The 25,545-nt window shown below is 39.0% G+C and overlaps 1 protein-coding gene across 1 annotated transcript; it reads right to left on the bottom strand.

The window, feature by feature from the left end:
* Positions 1-6,875: 6,875 nt before the first annotated feature.
* On the bottom strand, positions 6,876-22,172 carry LOC140230472 (uncharacterized). The gene is made up of 2 exons (XM_072310629.1): positions 21,932-22,172; positions 6,876-10,830 (listed from the first exon to the last, which is right to left on the bottom strand). The coding sequence occupies exon 2, from the start codon at positions 10,721-10,723 to the stop codon at positions 9,341-9,343; it is 1,383 nt and encodes a 460-aa protein (XP_072166730.1). The 5' UTR covers positions 10,724-10,830; positions 21,932-22,172; the 3' UTR covers positions 6,876-9,340.
* Between the last annotated feature and the right edge of the window lie 3,373 nt (positions 22,173-25,545).

Here is a 25,545-nt window from a genome sequence, read left to right as displayed (position 1 = left end):
AATATTTTTAGCGACAATCAGCTGACTGGAGTTCGGCATTCATGTCAAACTTTATTTATCTATTATATCGGAATGTTACTTCAAAAGAAACTTAGTATTGTAAGAAAATAAAGCAACTAATGTGTTCAGCCAATTTCTGGTACAAGATCTTAATGTAAAAAAAAAACAGCAACAACAACAACAACAACAACAAAGAAGAAGAAAAACAGTTATTTCAGTCGAGGTAATTATTGAATAACTATACCAAATATGTCCTCTCATGACTTTGGACTCCATGTTCCCGTAAAAGCCCAGTCTTTCTGACGCCCGTAGCAATTTTGATTTTGCTAATTATAATGATTAACCATAAACTAATGCTTATCCAAGAAAGTTTGATATTTATCTATTACTGTTTATTGCAAAAATTTTATTGTTAAAACGCTGAACAGCTTCAACTTTACTCGTTGAAACCGAAAACGTGATATGAGGTGTCTAATATCCAAAACTACTTCGTGAGTTGCGATTGTTCCCCTTTTCAAACTTCTCAGAAGGGACAGTTCGCCGTTCGTTCGACCTTGTCCATTGAACAGTTAATGGCGCTTCGAACCGCGAGTTATTCACTGTGCTATAAAGCTGAGGCGCACAAGCACTGACACAAGGCACTGTGGGCATTGTAGCGTCAATGGGCCAAGGCACCCGACAAGGCATTGACCTTTTGGGTTACGTAATAAGGGATAGTGAGTGCACTGACCACTATCGGTGATGTAAACGCATGCAGCATCTCGGGCACCGCGAATCCTTTCCATCTTTAGTCGTGGGAGGTGTAAAATGATGTGATGTAATGTTTCATAATTAGCGTTTCCTCCGAGAGTGCATCGAGTTAAGTGTAAGTGATAATTTGACAGAGATAAGTTTGGTAGCAGATCAGTATTCACCATTACCCCCACCTCCCCTCCACACCCTGTATACCCTCCCCATTCCTACCATTATTTGATATGATATGGATCTTCTTTTGCTTTGATGCATAATGAATAAAGATGTTGTCAAATATAATTCTTCATAGTTGTATGATTGTCGTAGCATACCTCAACATTGATTTGTAAAACACAGATTATTCAATGATCCTGAAGAGCGAAGGATATATAAAACTCCTGGGATGATACGACTTGAATAAAAAGTCAGTTATTTAAAGGGATGGTACAGTATTGGTAGAGACGACAATTATTGGGCTTTTAACTTTTTGCGAGATACCAAGAAAACACATATGATATAATACAGAGCATACCATTTTAAGACGAATTCAAAGTTTATTTGATGAAAATCGGGTTTGGAATGACTGAAACATCCAAAAATAAAGTAAAACATATTTCTCAGCCATTTCCAAACCAATTTTCATCAAATAAAAGTTGAATTCCTCATAGAATTACATGCTCTTTCATATTTCATAAGATGTTCCTCATTGTCTCACCAAAAATGTTAGAAAGCTGAAATTAGGTCTCAACCAAAACATGATATGATACGATCCCTTTAACTCCACAATGCTGTATGATGCTCATAATATAAAATACAGCAATCTAAAGGCCAGATTTTCTTTTTGGGGGAGTGGCAGGTTAGCGGATTGTCATAGGTGATATAACCTATGAGAGTAAACATTTGTTTTTGGTGAATATATGAATTAACATGTTTTCACAAAGCATTATATCAATAGTTATCAGGCGCAATGCCCAGAAAAATAAACTGCAAGCAAATCATTATCTTTTTAATGAAACGAAAGATGAATACTAATCCATTTCATAAAACTAATTATAGTAGGGGTTAGATAATTTTACAATGATGAATTTTCTAGTGGTAATCACTAAATTATAAACCACGTGCGGTATTATTAATTGTATAACATTACAAAAAAGAAAGTCTAGGACAGTTGTGAGTTGATGATATCATGATTTCATTATTTGTTTTTGCTTGTGTGCCTGTGTAATGGTTGGACCAATGCCAATGTTTCCCGAATGCATGTGAAAATGTGAAATTTAAAGTTTTCATTCTTTCCCATGTGATTCTAACAATAAACAAACAACAAACTAATAGATAGATAAGTCCATAACAATGAACAGGAAACTTCTTTTCTAAACTTTTGCTTGGAACATCCTATCATTGTACCAATTAAAACCGATAAGAGGTGGGTGCATGGCCTCTCACATGCACCAACAGATAGGAATTGACAACATGAATGGGAAAATTCACTCTCTCATTCTAGCCAGACCTTCCTTACCAAACCTCTCGTGGCGTTCAGCACGAAGAAAGGTAGACTTTCATGAAAACATCAGGGTGTTATCTTTTGCAAATATATTATGTTCTCACAAGCGTAATCAATCGCGTTGCTCAGCTGAAGTTTTACTCTTCCTGGCACGAACTGAAATTCATGTTTTCTAAAATAACCTCAAACTGGAATTTGTAAGACAGTGATCCGATACTCATTTTTCGTGACTTTAACATCAAAACGGACGTATTAAGTGACGCTAAAAGCGAAGGATATTAGACTTTTGTCTCCTATAGGTTAAAGATATAACGTGTAAGATAGTACAATAATCTTTTCATATAACGGTGGACAAGTATCATACATTTCATTCATACCTCCCTGTTATTGATAACTAATGAAGTCTGTGGGAACTTTGCTTCAAATATCATCATCTTGTCATCATGAATTATTGGAGCCTCCGAATTTTACTGCATTTCCGGGTTGAGATTAGAAGGGATTGCTTAAACTAACCAAATCTTCACAAAGTCAAAAAAATTACAGAAACTTGCCCATTTGAGAGAGAAATAGACCTTGTGATCTTCCATTAAAAGCTAATTGCCAACGTAATGGATGTATTTCAAATATAGGTAATTGTGAAGCCATTGAAAACTCTGCAACCGAAATCGAAACAATAGTGTTATATAATCATGAACAATGAAGGGTGTATTAGATAGATGTTGTTGTTGCTGTTGTTGTTTTTGTTTCCCCCCATGCTATGAAAACTAGCAATGAATAATAAGAATCGCAATTTAAAAAAAAAAGAAAATTACCAGCCAGCCACAGAAATTTAGTGTCTGAGAATCAGTGGGTTAACTAAAATGCTAACATTTCACTCGGACGATGGTCCTGTCCTGTTGTTATTATATCCGTTGCCCGGATTATACGAGGCACGAAAACCAGCTAAAAGGCCGATATTTTGTCCGTTGTTGCTCTTGTTTTAGTGTTTCCTTTATTCTCTTTAAGGTGACGATATACAGGGCTTACACCATTATAAATGTCAGTACTGAATTTGAAAAGTTTCTTAACAACAACAAGCACTTTTTTTCAAACTTATGAAACAAAAAGCAGAGGAGACTCGACCTACTCAAATAATTGCAGATTGTAGAATTACGTAAGTGCATGTAATTGTGTGTTTGTGTGTGTGCGTGCGTGTATGTCTAGAGAGTCAGTCTAATGAACAATACGCTTAAGGGTCTTGCGTAATAATCGCCAAGCCGAATAAGAATTGACTTCACAAAGTGGAATGGAATCCCATTGAACGAAATGTAACTTCTTCACTGTATATCCATATATTCGATGCTATAGAACGCTCTAAACGTGCCTCTGCATTTCCTACTCGAAATAACCACAGACTGCTCCGCAATCAAGATACCTTCGGTCTTCACTTATTTCTAGTGTAAAATAGAAATATCAAACAGCTGATAAGAACACGATTCCAGCATACAGGTTGGCAGCCATTTTGATGAGTGGTTCGAAAGGACTTGTGACCTAAAACATTCGGATAAGGCTCTCCGTCACTTCAAGAGATTAAAAAAAATCGATGCATTCACAATGTTGCGATGTGTAAATGTTAGTCGTTATGACCTTTGTTTTTAACCAAAACAGACTATGGATAATTATGAAAAAAAAAAAATCTGCTCAAGATTATTTCCGCTTAAAGATATCTTTATGAGTATTTTGAAACTTGGAAAATATCAAGGGGGGGTATTTCGTTACATTTAATTTTGAGTACAAGTCTAAAAGTGCAGAAATGAAATTCAGAACTTGCTTCTTCTTTTTTATTTCTAATTATAGTCCATAATGGTGCGAAATATGCTCGTCGCTTTTCGTGAAAAATATACGTCAAAATCAAATAAGATTAATATCTTAAGTCCGAGGTTCATTAACGTTTTGCCATTCTGCTCATCTGAATGTACATGTACTCTATTCGTTAATATCAAATTAAAATAGGTGTAGGAGCGGCATGCCACTCAACTTCCAACTTCCTAATGGTGTAAACTCGCGACGAGTGACATCGCCACTTTATCTAGCTAACGTGGTTGCGTCCAATATTTTTCCTTTCTTTTAATGAAAGCAATTGAAATATCAAAAATGCCATAATATATATTTTCTTCGATTTCGTTGAAAGTGCTTCCCATTAAAAACTGGATATAGATTATTTTTCATTTTATTTCAGGAAGGCAACCTTGAGTTAAAGTAATGGTATAGTTTTGGTTAATGTGAGGATTCAGATCTTAACGTTTTACGAGATACGAGATACTTAGAAACCACTTTAGGAAATGATTAAGAGCATACAATTCTAGGAGGAATCCAAAGGTTATCTTATGAAAATCGGTTTTGAAAATGGCTGAGGTACCCCAAAACAAACTAAAACAAAGAGATCCAAATAAAAGGTGGGTTTCACCTATTGTTAGGATCGCTTTGTTTGGAATTTTTCAGCCATTTCAAAATCAATTTTTACCAAATACTTTGAAAGTGTCTTAAAATTATATGTTCTTTTATATTTCATAAGAGGTTTCTCATTACCTAAAAAAAAAAAAAAAAGTCTTCAAAAAACGTTGGAAACATGAAGCCCCATCTCAACCGAAACTGTACCATCCCTTTAAGCCGAGTGTTTGCCTCTTCATTTTTTTCTTTTTGAGAATTTCTTAATCGAGATCATTGCATGACATTATAGGACTATCGCACTTTCACTTTTTCTTCCTGCATGAGAAGCATACACGCAATTGCAATCACATGCACACATAACATATTTTGAATAAATAAATCTAACATATGTGTAAATAAAATGTATATACATTATACATAAGTTTATAATGTATCAGAGAGAGGAAGAGAGAGAGGGAGAGGATAAAGAATGTATGCGTGTATCATTTACGTGTGTATACGCGGTATATGTGTGTGTAGGGGAATGTTGGAGAGAATTTAATCTGCTTTCTACACATTAAGAATCTTTAAATTTCCATCCTTATCATCATCATTCTCTTTTTGGTTAAAACGCAATTATACCCTCATCTCATATCCTACCTGACCGGTCATTATTTTCAAGTCATGATAACCAAGAAGAACATTATCTGGATATGTTTTAAACTTTTTCTTTAGCAGAAAATCAATTTTCGTATTCATTTTTGTATGATAAAAGGAAAGTCAGTGAGATGATGGTATCATCAGATTACTCATTTGAATAATAATATAAAAATTATTCGAGAACTGTTTTACAAAAATTATCAAAACTTCACAAATCAATAGCTTCCTAATTTTTATCCCATTTCGATCATTTCACCGTTTTGCTTACTAAATATTACTATTTCTTTTTGGAAGTAGTCTTAACTGGTTCAGTGTTACCTTGAAGCGATAGGTCCACTTACCACCCTCTTTTGCTTCAAACAACTTCAAAATCTCCTATAGGCTCTCGCGAGGTTTCAAGGAGAGCTGTTGGTTCTTTGTCTGTTGGAAGGGCGCACTAAAACGATTTAGTGACATATTCGACTTACCCTAGATAAAATGCCGTTTTTGAAACCTGAAAGTTTGCTACAAGCTCTGGCCCGACAAAGCAACTAATGCATACATAATTATGTAATAACTGGATTCCAAGTGTTTGAAAAGAGTGAAGTATGGACCGGTGGAAAGGCTAACTTGTTACTGAATACTCGGGAGTATAATAGCATGTTCCATTGAAATTGATTGCATTGGAAAAGAGTTGTATCTTGTGAGCTTTCCAAAAAACGAAAGAAATAATTTATTGCATGGCGTGTTTGTGTTTATGTGTGCGCTTGCGTGTGTTTGTATGTACTTATGTGTGTGTGTGCGTGTGTGTGTGTGTGTGTGTGTGTGTGTGTGTGTGTGTTCTTTCTCAATGCTGAACTAAATACATTGTATCCATGTTCCCCTCGATCCTTCTAGTTTATGTGCACCTCATTGGGTTATATAATGTTACATAAAGGACGTGGACAAACGGCTTGTCTGAAGGCAGTGACCTTGATTTGCCTCACCAAAAATGGTCTCCGGCTCCAAGCCCGCTTTATCCGTGTCACGCTCCGCCGACATAAAATACCCAGCCCCGATTACGTAATAGTTTTTTACTTTTTCGCCAAATGGTCTTCGCCGAGAGAACAGGGTACACGAGTGCGACCTACAGCATGAATGGAGGGATAGCAGCGACTTGCGTAATGTTGCGCAACGGTGTTGTGGTAGGGGAACCTTATGTAAGACGACGTAATTATCGTCACACACACAAAATAATAAATGGCGAGGTCCCGGCAATCAGACTTTTGTCTCCAGCGATTATTATTTGTCTCAAGGTGAGATGCTGCAACACGTTCCAAAAACTTTTATACGCTGCAGTGAAAGGTCTTCCCAATACCCGAAACTATTTCTTGGGGTTTTACATGGTTGTAGTACATGTATACAGAAACCATGTGATGACACGCTACACTACAGCTACACGCATCAGACACACTCCGTTCATACCACACCAGGTCATCTCCCATCATCGGATCTATTGTCACTGAGAATGCATCTTCTAGCTACGTGGAGTCACTTTCACATTAAGTGGGACCACAGGAAATCATGACGAGCGAAGACAAAGGATCAAGATTTACATGTTCATGTCATTATTACCATTGGACTGACAGTGATCTCGCCACTGTATATTGATATGGCGCACAAAGATGCTGTTGGCAAAACCTGATACAGGGGAAACCCCTAGTCTGGCGCAGTATCAAATATCACATTACATTGGTAGAACTCTGTAGGCGTGTGGCGTCACAGACGCTGCAATCGCTACTCCCCTGTTCGCATTTCTTTACACGATAGAAACATCAACTTTGCAAATAGGACAATAATTATCGTCGGAGGATTACCTCTCATGCACCCCTTCCCCATTCGCCTAACCCGTCCTTTATCCCCCTCCATTCTATAGGCATGTGGGCAAAACCTCAAGGCGTTTTCATCCTTACGTCCTATTTCTCAGGAAATTGTTACGTAACACGAAACAAAAGCGATAAAGTTGAGGAAGGCGACATTCTACGTTTAAGTATCTATATCAGCATGTGCATTGTAGAGCAAAATGAAAATAAAGTAAACAAACACAAGTGAGCATAAAGAATGATATACGAGTCATGAACTTTCATAAGCAGATACAGGCATATCAAAATAAGGCCAATTTCCCATCATGATCAGATCAGCTTACAGACTATGGGACATGAAGGAGATAGCAAAAGGAAAAACTATGTACAATCATCCCATAATGACCCACTCTGGCAAGATTTCATATGAGCGAGAAATGACAAAATACGTCTATTTTGAAATAATATTTTACATTCCATTAAGCAGACCTTCACGTTGTAAGCTCCATGCCGAATGCTTCAAATCGTACGTAATCAACCTCTCGACAACCCCACAAATTGCCCGAGATTTGCGAATGGTTTGCTCGGGCAGACAAATCAGCTGTAGATTTGGGAAAAAACAAACAACAAACAAACAAAAAACGTCCGTGAGAACTTTAGCTCGGTGGCTGTTTAAACGATGTGAATGCATTTTCCGAAACTTTTTTTTTTGTATTGTTGTTGTCGTTTGTTTGTTTGTTTGTTTGTTTGTGGGTTTGTTTGTTTTTGTTTTTCGTTTTTTGTTTGTTTGTGGTTTTTTGTGTTTTTTTTTTTTTTTTTGCTTTCAACCAAATGTGCACTTACAACGCTTGTATGAAAAATTCGGCACTGCCAACCTGGTCGAATGTCCATAAAATCGGCATCGTAAGGACTAATCCCCTATTTACATCATGATGACACTTGAAATGACCGAACGCTGCAAAAAAAAAAAAATGTCAGTCAAGTGATGTGAATTCACAACACGGGGCTCGCATAATCTGGATGTGAATGTGTTGGGGCGGCAAGTACAAGTAGGCTTTTGTTGCCACAGACACAAAACGCCCTTGATGAACATTTATAAATAGGATTTAACGTACATTTAGGTAATGCGTTGAGAGCTGAAATTATATTTATCGAATCGTGAGAGTCTGAGCAGGGCCTGTCATATTGAAATGTAGACCATCTAAGAATACTTTCATATCTAATGTTTATCTCCGAAGAATTGTACACTCGTAATACAGTATCGTTTCTACGTCACCTAAAAGGGAGATGTCATTGGATTGCAGGCGCATATGAAACAACATCTGGGTCAGGTTCGGGAGTGCTAACCTCAACATGAATAAAAAATACATCCGATCCGAACTGTCAACTGAGTACACACTCTTTCTGGAAGCAGTTGATAGCATCTGGTAGGCATGTGTCGATAGTCTAAAAAGCTGGCATCGGCAAATGCGATAGGTGTTCTCACACTTATTGTAAACACGTTATTTACGATACATACATGTGATCATATGGGATTAAAAAAGATAAAGTTCCGACAAAAATAAATCATACTAAAGAGACACATAGTGATGTCGATGCTAGATCAGCAATGCGCCATAATTTTACAAAGCTTCTTCCCACATTATTGAGCAAACATAATTCAAACAGTAATATTTTAAGGCAATGAGCAAAGCGGAGTTACAGTATTTACATGCATTCACTGACGACATAAAGTTTCTGTAAACGCGCTGGTCCGATACGCAAAGTACATTATTGGAGGTATCCACGTTTTACATTTACAGAAAATGCGATTTTCACATCACAACAGCAACTAAAGTGATACATTACCAAGTTTGCAACTTGAGACAACTACATCAAACTTATACAGCGTAATATCAAACTACGGAGAGACACAGGCCACTTCAGCTCATTATAAATAAAACAAAAAAGAGAAGATAAAATATGCAGCATACATTGCAGTCTTTTACATACAATACAAATTTTCATATCAAAAACGTTCGCTCGCTCAAGTGCTAGGCATGGTAGGAAATTCCATGACAGGAACGAGTCACATTCGTGCTTCTGGCGCGCAGCTATTCGGGTATACACATTCAGGATGACATTCGCGTAAAAAGCAGTTTGCAGCAACTACCAGAATTTCAAGCGTGTCTACGAGATGCAACGATGATGAACGCAAAAATTGTACACAAGAGATTCCTCAGCAATTGTTGTTACCGTAGAGCTTCGCTCGGAGCCTCGCTGTCTCTTCCTTGAGCGCGGTGACTTCGATTTTCAGCCGGATGTTCTCCTGCTCAAGCAGGGCGGCCCTGATGGCAATCTGGTCCTCCTTGGCACGGCGCGCATCCCGCGATCTCTTTGCTGCTTCATTGTTTTTCCTCCGCCGTTCCCAATACGCATTGTCTTTCAAGTCCTCGGGCAATGCTTGTCGGCGCTTCTTACTCTTCTGCGGGTTGGCGGCGGCCACTGCGGCGGCCACGGCCCGCTTCTGGATCAGAGTGAGAGAGTCCTCGCCCTTCCCGTTACTCGATTTGCCAACAAGGGAAGGAATTTTCAGAACCGTGCCTTCCTCGCCGGCGACCAATGCTTGCTCTACACTCTCACCATTACTCAAATTGTCGCCGGAGTTGCTGTCTGCCGAGAAGGCATCGGACTCGCCCGACGCATGCCGCTCACGCAGGATCTTGTCTGCCTCCGTGGCGAGGGTCATCAAGTGGACTTCGGTGGTTGATGAGGTAGATTTCGCGTTCGTGGTCGCTGAAGAGGTAGATGCCGTGCTGGTGGTGGCGGTGCCAGCGCCCATCGCAGCAGCCGTCGAGCTGGCGGCGGTGGTGGATGACTGAGCGCTGATTGGTATCATAGGTACGCCAGTCACTGTGGGTGAGGCGAAGGCAAGAGGTACGGTTCCAGGAGCGCCTGCCACCTGGGCAAGAGCTATGGGAACAGAGTAGGCAGCAAGGCTGGGAGTCCCACTTTGCTGGGCCAAACCGGACAGCAAGTCGCGACTGGATGTATACAGTTTGAATGGTCGCATGGATTTCCCTTTGGAAGATTGCCGAAAGAGAGACAGCCCGCTGCCCGCATTCAGTGCTTTCCCATTCGCGTCAATGACGAACTGTTGATGATCAGGCGTTGCGCAAACCATAGAACCAAGTGCGTCGACCTGTGAAGTCACGTGATCACTGCTGTCGCTCGCATCATCAGAGCCCCGCGGTGCGTCGTCTGCTGCAGATTTTGCCTCGGGGTTGCTGCGCGAAGTTTCACCGCTTGAGGTCGCGCTACTCCCTTCCTCTTCTTCCACCGACGCACCCGCCTCGTTGCCGCTTCCGCTGGTTTCCCCAACCACCGCCATCTCCTCAATCTCCTCCTGTGGTATGGGGTCGCTGTCGGTGACCGTGGTGCTGCGCGAACCACCGCCCACTTTGTTGCCCCCTTGCTCCAGGTCGAGGGGCTCGACTTTGATGCGTTTCATGCTCAAGTCCAGCGTGCCATCGCCGTCGATGTCCTCCTCGCCATGGTATGCCTCGTAGCGGGGCACGCGTTCGATTTTCGTCGTGTGTGCACTCTTCCTCCTGGACGGCATCGTGTGTCACCGGCTACTTCCCCCGGAAGAAAAAAGGACGAACGCTGCACACGGCTGGCTGATAAAGTGCTCTGTGAGAAGTTTCGGAGGATGTCCTCGGTGCGGCCCTGTGTAGAAATGGATCAGCAAAACATCTCGAGTTAGTTTCAAGGGCAGTTCACAGGGGCTGTTCTAGTTTATTGTTGTTGTTCGTGAATTTTTTTTTTTTTGGGGGGGGGGGGGAGAGTTATCAAAATGGTAGGAATAGATTGATGTAGATCATTACTCCGCTCGTGTTTGCTCATTACATAAACAAGTAAGGTGCATGGTGTGCTCGTGTGTGCATGTGCGTGTTTGTGATGTGTGCTTCAGCTCTCTTTACGTATCATAAGTTTTGTTGTTGTTGTTGTTTGTCGATTTTTTTGCTACATTAGCTGTTCCAAACGCTGGAAGTATGAGACCTTAATGTCTAAACAAGATTACTACATTCCCTAATTTATTGATCTATTTCATTTAATCTATTTACATCGAGTAATCATTTGCTCATCTATTTCAACGGAGTTGAAAAGTTAACAAGAAATCCGGGGGGTCTCGCGCTCACCCGAGTATCTCAAGTTAACCTTCCATGCATTCTTGCAGACTCTTACTTGAGAACATCGTATGTACTGCAGTGTGTACTGCCAAGTACACTGTTCAATGTGTTTTGAAAATTTGACCCTGCAGTTTAAAAAAAGAAAAGAAAGAAGAATTAAATGTTAAAATGCAGTGCCAATTTGAACAATTTAGATCCTTGCCCCCTATAGGGATGCTAATTACCAAGTTTGGGGAAAATACATCGTGGGTTTTCAAGAAGATGAAAATATATAATTTAGGGCCCAATTTGGGCCACTCCCCGCCTCCCCCCCCCCCCCCGGGCTCAAAGGGGCACCCCTGGATCCACCATGAACAAACTTGAAACTACAGTCATCAATGTCTTAACTCAAAGTATAAAATCAGCTCTAGTCACTTCTGGTTCTTGAGAAGAATTTGAAATGTTCCGTTTTTGCTGTTTATCTGTTTTTTGGTGGGGAGGTAACCTCTGGGGACCCCCAGGGAAAGCATGATGCCCATTTGAACAAACCTATCCCCCTAGCCTATACTAGGGATGCTACCTGCCAAGTTTAGTGAAAATCTATCATGAGGTTTTTCAAGGAGAAGATGAAAATACACAATTAGGCCCCCATTTGAACCCCTCCGACCCCCCCCCCCCCCCCTCTCGGGCGCCGAGGGGGGGGGGGGGGGGATTGGGGAAGGCACCCCTGGATCCGCCATTATTAACAAACTTGAAACTATACAGTCGTCAATGTTCTATAACTCATAGTATTAACTTAGCTCTATCACTTCTGGTTCTAAAGAAGAATATTTTTAAATATTCATGTGTTTTGTTTTGTTTTGTTTTTCGTTTTTGTTTTTTGTTTTTTGTTGTTGTTGTTGTTTTTTTGTTTTTTTTTTTTTGGGGGGGGGGCATGGTGCCCATTTGAACAAATTGAGATCTTATCCCCTAGGGATGTTACCTGCCAAGTTTGGTGAAAATCCGTCATGGAGTTTTCAAGAAGATGAAATGTAAAAAGTTGACGTACGACGGACGACGGACGGACACCGGACGATGAGTGATCGCAATAGCTCAGTAAGTTGAGCCTCCGACTCAGGTGAGCTAACAAAGTCAACAAAGTTATAACTCCCACTGAGCCTTAATAAGATAGAATCGATGTACAATCTGTTTTCATAATGTACATTAACATTACAGACAATAACGAATATTATATCACATTCATTTTTATCACATTATTTTTTCAGAAAATGGGTTCATCAAATTCTGGATCCAAAAAGCGCTGAGCTGACATTTTTATACCTTCATGTCTGTTAAGACGTGATAATGATAAAATACAGCTCTAGAGAGTGATGTTCATGACTGACATAATCACGGCAGAAATAGCGTGAACCAACGAATGCATTTGACATCTGCTGTATTGTGAGTTTTCACTGGTCTCTTTCCAGCGGCACTGGCGTCCATACTTAATAAAGACTCGCGTTCACTTCCATTCGCAATTAGAGAATGTAAGTGTCTTACACCATTCATACTCCCCTTCCCCAATCCACTTAATATTTTCTTTCCAGTGCGTTGCATGCAAATGACATGTTGTAAATGCGATCAACCTCCCCGATTCACCACGTGTGTGTACCCATCTATGGAAAAGAGCACATAATTTCCCCAATTCACGGTCTCGACGCCAACAGATGGCGCTCTTTCAATTCCTTTCACAACGTCGCTACCACCTGCGTTTTTCTGGGGTTCGTTGCACGGGCGGCAGTAACGTATGGAGAGGAGAGCTGAGGCGAAACGATGTTCACCCAGTGACACGTCATGCTCCCACTCAATAAGTGCACACATTCATCATAGAAACTCGCGATCCACTGCAAAGTAATCAACATTTCTCTCTCTCTCTCTTTGAGCGAGTGCGGGGATTTTGGGCGTCTTTACTTTTTTTTTATCAAGAACATTCCCTATCATTCACGCCTACACATACCCTTCATTATTACAAACTACGCTGAATAAGCTGCTTGATAAAAACAACAAACGATAGCATAGACAAACACATAAAAAAAACTGCAAAACAAAGCGTGCGTAATTTGAAATATAAGACTAGAATAGAATCGAACGAATTAAAAGACTTCATATACTTGCTCATGTGTAACTGAGGCCTATTGATGTGTCTATGCATCCGTTTCAGGTAGGTTTTTTTTTTTTTTTTTTTAAAGATCACATTCATTCAGTATTCAAACGTTTTAGGTTCGTTCAAAAGTTCGTGAATTTATGTTCGAGGGAAATTGACCTTAGTTCCATGTGAAGGCAGAAAGAAGAATACATGTAAGCCTTCATGATTGTGTATACATCAGTGAAGTTGAATGAAAATCACACAATCTAATTAAGAAGTTATGATTTTTTTTAAAGTCATGGTCGTCATCAATGGAAAAGAGACCACTTTTTTAATGTCACTGTGGGGAGGCGATTTTAAAGGAATTCCGCAAAAGAAATTTTCTGTTTTGATGAAAACTACACATTAACTCTTCGACTTACATTATTCCTGTGCCTTCTTCGAGATGTGTAGGTCACAAATGCTCATTCGATATGCTATATAGAAAAATGAGAATATGTTGTGGAACGTCCAATTGGCGTAACAATATTTGGCCAGTGACCACTGCATACGACTTGTTCTTTAAACAGTATCCCAATGCATGTAATGGTTTTCGACTTCTCGTACTTGCATAGTTTTTCTTATGAGGAACTAAGAATTTCACTCTGGCGACTGGTTGTATGCCTCCGAGAAATTGGCATTGTTCTTCAAGCAGGTCTACAGTACATCTATAGCCACTGTGAGACAAGTTTCACATTCATGAGCAATTGGCAAGTAATAATTATCTGGAAGTTATACAAGTTTCATGGTAATACTGCCACAGCCACTTCCAAAACATGGAAAATGACATGTTAGCACCTGAACCTGACCTTTGACCCAACGCCCAAATCTTACCCTACAAAATTATTGTGCGTTAATGCATGTATATAGGCCAAGTTTGATAAAGTGGATGCACTACATTGTCATTTCCAATTAAGATATGGAGAAAATACGGAGTGTGCTTTTAGCACCAAATTGTGTAATTTTTTAGCATTCTAACATCACCTTTGACCCTTGACCCCATGACCCAAAACTTCCAAAGAGAATCATCAGTTCATGCATAGGTACTAAGTTTCTGAAGATAACTTGAGCCATTTTGGATAGAATATTATAAGAGAGGAGAGGAATTGGTAACAAATATCTCCAATCTTTCACTTATTAGAATCTTGTCCAGGTAAGAAGAACTTCTCTTAAACCCAATGAAATTCGGCTAGAGTATGGTGTCTAATGTTTAGGTATACAACCATTTTAGTCAATAATGTTTGTTCAAAGCTTCAACAATAATCAGTAATACTGGTTATTGTTGAAACATACTATGTTCTCACATGCCATAGAGTTGATTTCATGAATTTTGAAAATCAAACAAATCTGAAGTGTATGTATTGCTTTCCTCGAGAATTAGAGAATACGCAGTTCAACACTTACGTCCGTTCAAACAAGGAGAACTGAGACGCGATAAAGTACTGGAAGATGTCAAGAGGTGAATAATTATACAAATGACTATAGTATAAGGAATCTACATTTTATTGATTACATGGGACATTATTCAGATAAGATTCCTAGATATTTATCAGGAAAATGAGGAACACAGCAACCATCATGAATTGTGATTCGACTCATTTTCGCAGCGATTATGTTTGTTTCCACGTATTTTGTTTTCATGTCTAACAGATTTAGACAGGCCGTTATTATAATGTGGTTTGTTCATAACATGTCTACCAGTTGATGAATGACTGTACCAGTTACAAACTGTCTTCATATGTCTAAGTGATATAAAAGACCTATTATCAGTTGGCTTTCATATCTGAATAAATCACAAAGGCTTGTAATTACATCTCTATGACGGACATACTCGGCTTTGCCTCCACTTTGCAGAGACGGGGGACTTGTTATTTTCCATTGTCTGTTTCGCTGTTCTATAACCGTGATAACGCAAACTCTAGGCTCTAAATGAACGTTATATTTGGTCCTTTTATAGGAAACCAAAACCCAAAGTGAAATGTGAATTGAGTGAAAGCAGAAACATTATTAGAACATATCAGTGAAAGTTTGAGGAAAATCGGACAATCGATGCAAAAGTAATAAATTTTTGGTAATGGAACCGCTGGATGTGTGGACAACAATACAAAGAAAATAAGTGAATGTATTAAAACAAACAAAATTAATTATAATTTCTTATATAGGGTAAGCAACATGCTCCTTCGCGATAACAGCGAGATAGATATTGCGATTCATTTTTAATCACAATAAAATTCAACCGATCCGGGGTGAATAGTATAGGGCCTATATGCTTATAACAAATCCGCGCTAATATACCCATGTATGCCGCTGACAATGTATCCTTATGTTGACTATATACTTATGCAGCTCTCGATTCTAATTCATGATGCAATATTCTTTTTATTCTTCTTTTTTCACTTAAGATGTTGATTGAGGATCCCGAGACATGTACCAATGTGTATGGTTGACTTTTGATACGGAGGACCCGAGTTCGACTCCCGTCATGCATGCAGGGTACGTCCTTCACTGGACAAGATATTATTTTGTACCCAGGATGTATACCACTCTAAATTCGTTGGATTAAAAAGTAATCTAATAGACCATGAGGAGGGACAAATCCAAATAAGTTTATTAATTTCAAATCTAATGGATTTAATTTCTAAATCAATTAGACTAAAAATTGCAATCTTATGTGGATTTGTCCCTCCTCATGGTCTTATCAGATTACTTTTTAATCCAACGAATTTAGAGTGTTATACCTCTTGATCAAGATTTGGTATCTATTATGGCAATACAGGTGTAATAGGGCTTTCTGGAAGAATAGCGCTAACACTGAAGAGGCTGTGCTGACTAAATAAGACCTCACACCTGCCATAAGTCTGGACCATAGACCTTTGCGCCTTCTCTTCCTGCACGATAACGGAGTAGACTAGAAAGAGCTGTGGAAGTGCCGTGACCTCAATGGCAAGCTGTTGGCCTCAGCTCAGCCTCCTCACCTTGGCAGAGGGAAAGATTCACGCTTGCTTGACAGAGCGCACAGCCACGGCCAAAAATTCTGCCAATATAAACCGACTGTACTTCATGACCAGGAGGTTGAGGTGTTCATGATGATATCATAATTATGTAGTACAGCGATTTTGGACACACACACACACACACACATACACACACACACACACACACACACACACACACACACACACACAATATGGTTTCATATCCGCAATTAGATAAACTGTTGAGGTGGTCACCGTAGTTGTCAGGATGTCACAAAAGGAAAACATGGCAATGGAAAAGATGTGTATAGTGCCGACCGCCGTGCATGGAGTCAAATTGTCCAAGTTGCGTAATTCAACACATGAGAAATTAGATCGACCGTCAGGAAATGAAGGAAATGTATTTGAAGCACAAGCAAAAACAGTGCGGAAGGAAGCCATGTACATGACAGACATATAGGCCTATAAGATATCAATTATACAGTGTAGAAATCATGAACACAAACGCTGACATCGGTTAGCAGAAGAAGTTTAACTTTTAAGTTTCAAACACAAATTAGTCGAAACATCTTACTTTATTCTGAGATCATTCTGATCACAATTACTGAATCTATTTACAAAAGTAGCAGACTTCGACGTTCATTAACTTAAAAAAAACCGGACACTCCCGAATCATTATGTACTTATCTAACGATCACAGCGTGATCGAGTGCATCCATGCACGCGATTTCACTAATTGTGCTATCACCCAATTTAGTAGCCTGTCTCTGCTTTGGTTCGACATTAATCATCCCAAGCACGTTATAATCATACTGATATTTTTCACTTTTTTAACATCTTTTACTATACTTAAGTATACTATTGATGTGACGTGCAGTTTACAAAGGCCCTTCCTATGAACATTTGCTTTATTAATAAATCAACCAACTGATTAATAAACAAATAAATTATCTATTTATTCATTCATTGTTTTATCCATTTATGTATTCACTACTTGTTTTATTTATTATTTTATTTGTACATTCATTCATTCAGTCAGTTAGTCATTCAGTCATATACTTCCTACATTCCCTTTATGACAGGTTTGTCAGAGGCCTGCTTTAACTAACAAGCAATGTTAAAGGCGACGGGGGAGGGGGTACTTCACCCCCACCTCTTCCGGAATTTAGGGCTGCAGAGTCCACCCTTTCATAAATATTTTCTCCTCTGTTTCTCGCATACGTATTTTGATGTACCAATTTTGTATAATGGACGGACGTAATGTATAATGTAATACACGTTGTAAAAGTGACAGATATGATAATTTTAGAATTTACACTTTTGCCATCAGTGTGCTTGTTTCCATCAGTGTGCTTGTTTCCATAATAGTTTGGACTGTAGATAAGATGAAGCATTTGGATATCAAAAACTATCAAACACAAACAGGGAACAATATGTAAAAAATGTATATGGAAAACAAAGAAATATTTCAGAATTAGAATTAAAAAAAAAAAGTCGGGAGAAATATATTTTCTTTTATTATAAATGACGGATATTAACCCATAGTGATACAACCCCGTTCCATTCTTTGAACACTTTCAGACCACAAAAATTATAATCTTTCGAGATATTGCAAAATACGCTGAATTCGCCTATCATACCTAAAAAGAAAACAAAATGTAAAACTTCACTGAAAAAAAAACACTTCGTAACATTGTTCTTCATTAAACAAGCAATACATCCACAATCATATGCCAATAATTTTCGTGCATGCCGCAGAGCCAATTGTTTGCTCCAGCCACAAAAACTGCACGAAATACCCAGGCCTATAATCAACCTTTATGCTATCTGTATGGTGCGAATGAGATAGAAATGAATAAGTATAAGAAACCCACTGACTACTAAATACAATTCTTATTAAAAACGCAAATAAATACATGGTGATAAGCCATCAGGAGTAGACTATAGGACGCAATAGAGAAGCGGTAAAGTACACTGGAAGCATGATCCTTTGTATGATGGTGTGGCTATAACTTTTATGACATATTTTGACATCAGTGTATGGACAGGAAGGTGTCTTGCCACCTCTCCCGTATGTGTATATGTGTGTGTGGTTGTAAAAGTATGTTTTTGTGTGTGGATGCGGGGAAAAACTTAAAAAAATAAACAACAACTTTTGGTGACTCAACTAAGTCCAGATAAACAAGGACATGCAAAATATAAGAGAGTGTAAAGTCTGTAGAAAACACTCGCCCATTGTTATTAGTATTCTTCATGATGCACTGATTTTGAGTGCTTGTCATTAACAATCTTTCCTTATTTCTGCCCTAAATCGTTTTCGTTTGTCTGTCTGTTTGTTTCGGGTTATTTTTAATTTCATGAGCTCTGAATGCGTTCGCAAAATTGACAGTTGTAACTTCGTGTGTGTGTGTGTGTGTGTTTCTGTCTTGCTATTCTTTCTGTCAACGAAAACCTCGTAGTATAGGCCCCATGCAAAGTCTGTATAATACAGGGTCTTTGGGATTTCTTTAAGAGACCTGGGGATATTTCACAAAGGAATTCAATGAATGACGAAACAAAAAGTTGAGTAAACTTTGCTAAAGAAATTTAGAGTGAATTTTGCAAGGCTGATAGAATTGAAGAGGGAATTATACTCTAAAGTCGATCTTAAAAGTTTTAGGATCGGCATAACATATTCATTGTAAAACACACCTTTGATCTTAAAAAAAAAAAGTGAATCCTGAATATTTTGCAATAATATTTACAACCAACATCGCACAAAAGGCAGTAATAGGCCCTATTCCGATTTCAATGTATATGACCATTCGATTCGGCTCGTTGTTACAACATTCAGTGGTATATTGGTTCATTAACTTAATCTATCTACACGTACTACATCGAAAATCGATTTTACAGAAAAAAAAATATATACATATTATGATATATATATATATATATATATATATATATATATGATATTGGGTTGATAATTCGGCAGCTCCGACCCCTACTCTTTTCGAGAAGCCATTACGGGACTATTTACAACACTTCGACAATTTGATGCAAAGGGGACATTTTCATGTCAAAAGGGGAGATCTTAACGAACAGTACAGATTTATATACATGTAAATAGGGGACTTTTGAGCAAATGACACGATATCCTCTCAGTTGCTGCTTGATTGTTTGGTCGTCAAGACAAGGATCACAGTCTGGTGATGACGCGGGAAACTTTACAATTCTAGCACTTTCTTGAATAATTATGTCATGTTCTCCACTGAAACTTTCTAGCACTGCCATTATGTTGGTCTGATTGTAGTCTATAGATACTATACTTGTACCAAAGAAAAAGTGGCATTGAACTCTCATGGATATATTGAACTTTCCTAATTGAGACGAGACTAAACATATCATATATCTGACCAACTACTCAAAATATGAACCGAATATTGTAATAATTCATATCTTTCCGAATGATTTTCTTATACATGAAGTTTTGTTTTTTTTAACAAATTGCTGTGTTTGTTGTGTTTGTATTACAGTATTCTGTTTCGATGTTGATGAAAACTATTCAGGTGTTATACCTATGAAAAGTTCCATGATCAATTATTGCTCACCTACATACTTCAATTCAGCGTCATGGCATGACACTTGTTATTATTTCATGTAAAGACTACACCTATAGCATAAAACACGCAACCTTGGTAATCATAGTCTAACGAGAGAAACAAAATTTCCCAGTGTTCAGAATTGGCAACATTCCATTTGGCTGGGACTCTACTGGTATACTGAAAGTTGTTGTGAGGTTTTTTTGTTTTTTGTTTTTTAGTTAAAAAAAAAATTTGTTTCTAAGAAGGAAGACAACACAAAATTGATGAAAATATATATTGTCTGAAAATATCAAAAAGGGGAAATTGCGCGTTTGTTGGCAGAATAACAAAATGTGTTTGTTTCTTCACTGTTTAATGAAGCATATTTTGCAGACATGAAGAGAGCTCGAAGAGAGAGATAAAAATCAGTTGGCTCTGAAGACCGACAAAATCACGATTTATTTTATCATATTTTCAATGATAAAAATGCCATCAAGAATTCTCTTCCGTCAGGGTGTCGAGTTGAACTCAATTCATTAAAAAGAAGAAAGACGGCACGAAATCTTGGACACCACAGCATCATTCGTAGATCGACTTAATTACGATATATTTCATATGTTATTCTCGATAATAAAATGCCACCCAAAAAAAAAAAAAAATATATATATATATATATATGTATATATATATATATATCTTCCGTGTCGACGTGTACCAAATTCATTGAAAAAAAAAATCCCAAATTCCAAAGTACAGACACAAACAGTGATCATTGGGAATATCTTGACGGCGAAACCTGGACAAAACAGCATCATTCGTATAGCCCTATATACTCCAATAAGTCAGACGTTGCACATAACAAGCTGCACACGCAGACATTACGATCAACGAGGAGAGTTTTTAGGACGAAAGACAGATATTAAACAGCGAGATGTTACGCTGGTATATCGTTGGAGGACAGGACAAAAGTGAACAGACACACAACAGCGAGAGAATAATCGGATAAAAGTAAAATCAACGTTCACACACCGCAATGACAATTAACCAGAACTTTTCGCCAGACGACTTACAACAAATTCACAAACTATGCTGATGCAAAACATTCTTCGGTTTTGAACTCTGAATATAACGTGGTAGATTATTCCTTGACTTCATGTTAATTAGGTCCAGCTTTGCCTTTGCTGTTTTATTCTCCATCACACTTCATTTTTAAGCGTTATCTGTTCGATGAGATACCACCACGGCTAGTATCAAGGTCACCTGCAAACATACTTCATGACAGCAGCTTGAAATTGGAGGTATTATTTCATATAATACGCAAACAAATTAAATACTGCCACTATTAGCAATGGTACTAGTATTACGCAATAAACACATCTTCATTGGCAAAGAAATTATAATATGAATTGTGTAAGAGCATTGAAACACCGCCTACTTCTCTGTGTCGCAATGGGCATGTATTTGCACATCGCCTTGTGTTTCCCCGCCAAAATAAAAGAAAAAAAAATTGTGAACTTCATTCGACAAAGGGCCGACGAGCGACGCTCCGTCCCCGACAAAATGGACGAATCGTGAATGAGTAATTTCAACGATTCGCTCGGCTCTGTGCTGCAGCTACTCGTTGTGTGTTGCGCCTTACGCCACACACACAATGCGCCAAGGCATTGCTGGCACCGCCTGAGCGCGAGCTGGCTAACGGTACCGTCTTATTGCACAATGTTACGTAACCCTTAAGAACCTTCATTGACCACTTGACCACCAATAGAATTAAAGCTCAGGAACTTGCAGTGAAGTTCGCGCGGGAATTTTGTCCAAACTCCTGAAAGTTGCAATTTTACGAAGGTTTTAAGGCGACACACCCTTACGTAACAATCTGGGTTAAAATATGACTCGAGTGTGTACACACGTATAACACGCTGTGTGTGTATCGTGCATACGAATATTATCCCTTACCTCGCGCAGAACAAAAAGTCTCCCCGCGAGAGCGTTCAACGTTGATGGTTGCTAAATCTCTCTCTGATGCACATTTAGCGCGAGACAACTCTTGGAAAAAGAATTTATCCGTGCATTAAGCTCCTCAGGGCAAGCAAACGGGTGCGATCGACACTCAGCTAGGTTTTGACTCTCTTTATCTGGAAGACCGTCCAACAAACCGCATGCAAGTTAGCCCTTGACACCGTGTCTGAACAACGAGTCTTTTCCTATCCGATGACCTGAACGTGAACTAGACTGTATACAAGGCCTGCGCAGGGCCTTGAGCTTGACGTGCGGCCAATCGCAGGCGGTGTTTAAGCCACAAGAGACTGGGAGCCGCAAATAACGGGCCAATTTATTGGCCATACCAGAGTGATTGCGTAATGCATTTCAGGACAACGATCTGGGGTGACCTAAGGACACGCCGAGTCTGGCTGGCTATAATGGTTGCGTTGTAATACGTAACACATATGTCTTGTTGCCTGCCTGCCTGTATATTTTTGTCTGCGTGAATAAGGCACCGCCTTAGCGTACTCATCATGGAGCGTCTAATGCAGACGATCATTTCATTACGATTACGCATCGCTATTTCATGAGTAATGGCGTTGGTGATTAATGTTCATTCCTGAAACTATACTAACCATGATGGCAAGTACAAGTTCACCAGAGAGCGGCATGAAGATTTAAATATTATAACAATAATTCAGTTAGGCCTATAAGTTGCCAATGCTTGATATGTTTGTGACTAACATTTGGCGAACATACCATCGTATATCGACAACGTATAGTTTTGTTTTGATTTTATCGTAATGTTGGTAATTGGATCATACACTGCACTCTCCATGGTTGGCTCTGAGATTTTTAGGTGGATTTGACATTCGTAATCATAAGTCTGTAAGTAGCTCATATTGCTAAATATTTACGGACATTTTATGTAAACACATGAATATAGGTTTTTTTTTTCTCCCGCTCTTTCTCTTTTACACTACGCAGGACTATATGTGTATATATATATATATATATACATGTATATATATATATGCACCTATGATCATGGTTGCCATACGTGAATCACGCAGACACGTTCAAATTATGTTTTGATCGATAGACTCATCAAATGAGATATTCACACGAAGTTCCTTAACTAAATTGCAGTGGGAGATAATCATATATTCGAACTGATTACATACGAAACTGTGAATCTCCTCGCCACCGTTATGATATACAACTCGGCTTTGTTTGTGAACGGCTCCATGTCATTATGATAATTAGGTCAAGTTTGGGCGAGTGCTGGTCCGCGCTTCAGTCGTACTTAGTCTGTCTTCGCAGACCTTAGTGTGTGGTATCGGAATATTATTGATCCCTTTCCCTTTGATAATTCCAGGTACAATTTGTAATCATCAAAGTTTCACTGCACAAGAAAGATACAGTCAGGGTCGGTTTATTTTAGCAAGTTTTATATTTTATGATTTATTTATCTAAATTTCTGGTACACTGATATGACACGAACAAAATGAACGTGAGGATCTGCTTGTAAAATTTTGTATAGAAGCGTGATCCAGATATGATGCAAGTTCGCCCCAGAAGTAGATCGGGAAAAGAGATCGTTGTACGTGGATGATGACAGCCAACGCTGCACGCTCGGCAGCTGCACTTACGTGGACTTCCATATTGTGTGGGATGTCGAGCTGCTAAGCATAGAAACAAACGCCAGCGGTGAAAATCCTATTGTGTACATAACGATGCTGATCACCACAGCAATAAGCTTAGTCGTGAATCTAGGGGTATCTATAGAAGCAAGTTGTACTCTTTGAAAGTGATCAATATTGGGGAGAAAATTAGGAAATGATGATTGCCTGTAGCTGTTTAAAAATAACGCATCGATTCTTGGATATATTATTTTGTTGCTTAGTCCTAAATTGGGGGGGGGGGGGATGTACATGTGATTATTAAAAGTAAAAGAACATAATGTGCCGAAGTTCCACAACTCCTCCCCCTTCAATGTTTCTCACCTTTCTCTATACATAATTATCTCTTGTTCTCATATTATATACCCATACCTCTATATCTACCACTGAAAAGTCCCATCATCTCGAAATTTTACATTAGTGCCTGTTTGCTACCTGTATTCTGGACAATGTTTTGATTCCATTCTCTCAATACCCAAATTTCCTTTGTCATTTTTTCGCGCCGTCCAGAGTACACGTCATTTTTTGCTAGACAAAGAGCTATACAGGCGGATACACGCCACTGCGTATATGAGCTGATGTAGTAGGGCCCATGCAAACGGGTGGAGGAAGCAGTGAACAACAAACAGTCTATTCTGAAATTCGAAGCAAAGGAGCAAGGGGGGGGGGGGATATCCGAGAATAATAAAATCTTGATAAGAGGAGAAGGAAGGTTGTAATTACCTATAACTACATGTATTTGAACCGAAATCGAAAAGAAAAGGGGGGAAAAGAAATCATGGACTTTGAAGACAGTTACTGCAGAATTTTTGCACAGGGTATGCTGAATATTGATAAAAGATGATTGTTGATAGCTCTGTGCTCTAACGATCGCTGCCAATCATGACACAAACGTGCACATCAGTTGAAGAAATTACGCTAAACATGACGAAAATAGTAACAAGGAACATTTTTAGAAAAGAGGATGAAAAGTGAGAAAGAAATTGGGAGAGAGAGAGGAGTGAGGAGTTTGTTAGGATCACCAAGAAGTCGTGGGGGTGGCTCGTAGACGAGGGTCACAAACAGGGTCTGAATGGTTTCGGATTTTGGGTGCATAAATACCTTTGGGGTCAGGGTCAGGCCGCTTGAGGACAAACCAGCACCAAGAAGGAGAGAGAGGGGGAGAGATAGAGAGAAGGAGAGAGAGGAGGAGACGAGGAAAATAAGTAAATGCACCATTACACTGAGAAGGAATTGAACGTGAGCTGGAATAACGGAATGGAATTCATCGCGGGTTAGGCTTCGAGGCTTCGATTGATCTCAATGTGCAATGCGTGTGTTATATAAGTACGTTTTGAAGTTTAGGCCAAGAGTGTAATTGCGTTCTCTGTATATGACCGGATGTGTGCCAACAGTACACATTCAGAGCATTACTTCAGTATATCACGGAGTTACTCCATGATTATTCCATGTACGTGCAATAATGTCACTTGTGATTACAACGTAGATACAGTCTTGAATGCGTGTCTGCGTGACATTCAACACGACAACATCTTTAAACACACCCATTTGCACGGATTTGCGACATTGAATTCAAATTAGTAGAAGATGAATAGAGATTTGCAAAGGCAACATCCAATACAATAGTACAAAAAGTGTATCAGAAAAATATGTCTAAACTGTATATAACGTTCGTGTGCCTATATAGGGAGCAATTTTCAAGCTATGATGAAAGCAATGTTATACCTGACACCTGACTTCCTGTTTGTTTTACGACAAAAGGAAGAACAATGGCAGATTGACAATTCTATCGTGGTCACATACAGTCACACGAAGCTGCAAGAAAAGTTACATGGTGCATACATGTTGTAATCGATGTTATTGCTTATCCACTATTAAAGGTCTAACTAAAATTATTGTCAGATA

Source organism: Diadema setosum, chromosome 1 (assembly GCF_964275005.1).
Source record: "Diadema setosum chromosome 1, eeDiaSeto1, whole genome shotgun sequence".
Taxonomy (NCBI): domain Eukaryota; kingdom Metazoa; phylum Echinodermata; class Echinoidea; order Diadematoida; family Diadematidae; genus Diadema; species Diadema setosum.
This window is presented reverse-complemented; position numbering and strand designations above follow the sequence as displayed.

What these genes read in the sequence shown, in the direction of transcription:
- LOC140230472 (XM_072310629.1), bottom strand. Translation starts at nt 10,723, where the DNA reads ATGCCGTCCAGGAGGAAGAGTGCACACACGACGAAAATCGAACGCGTG.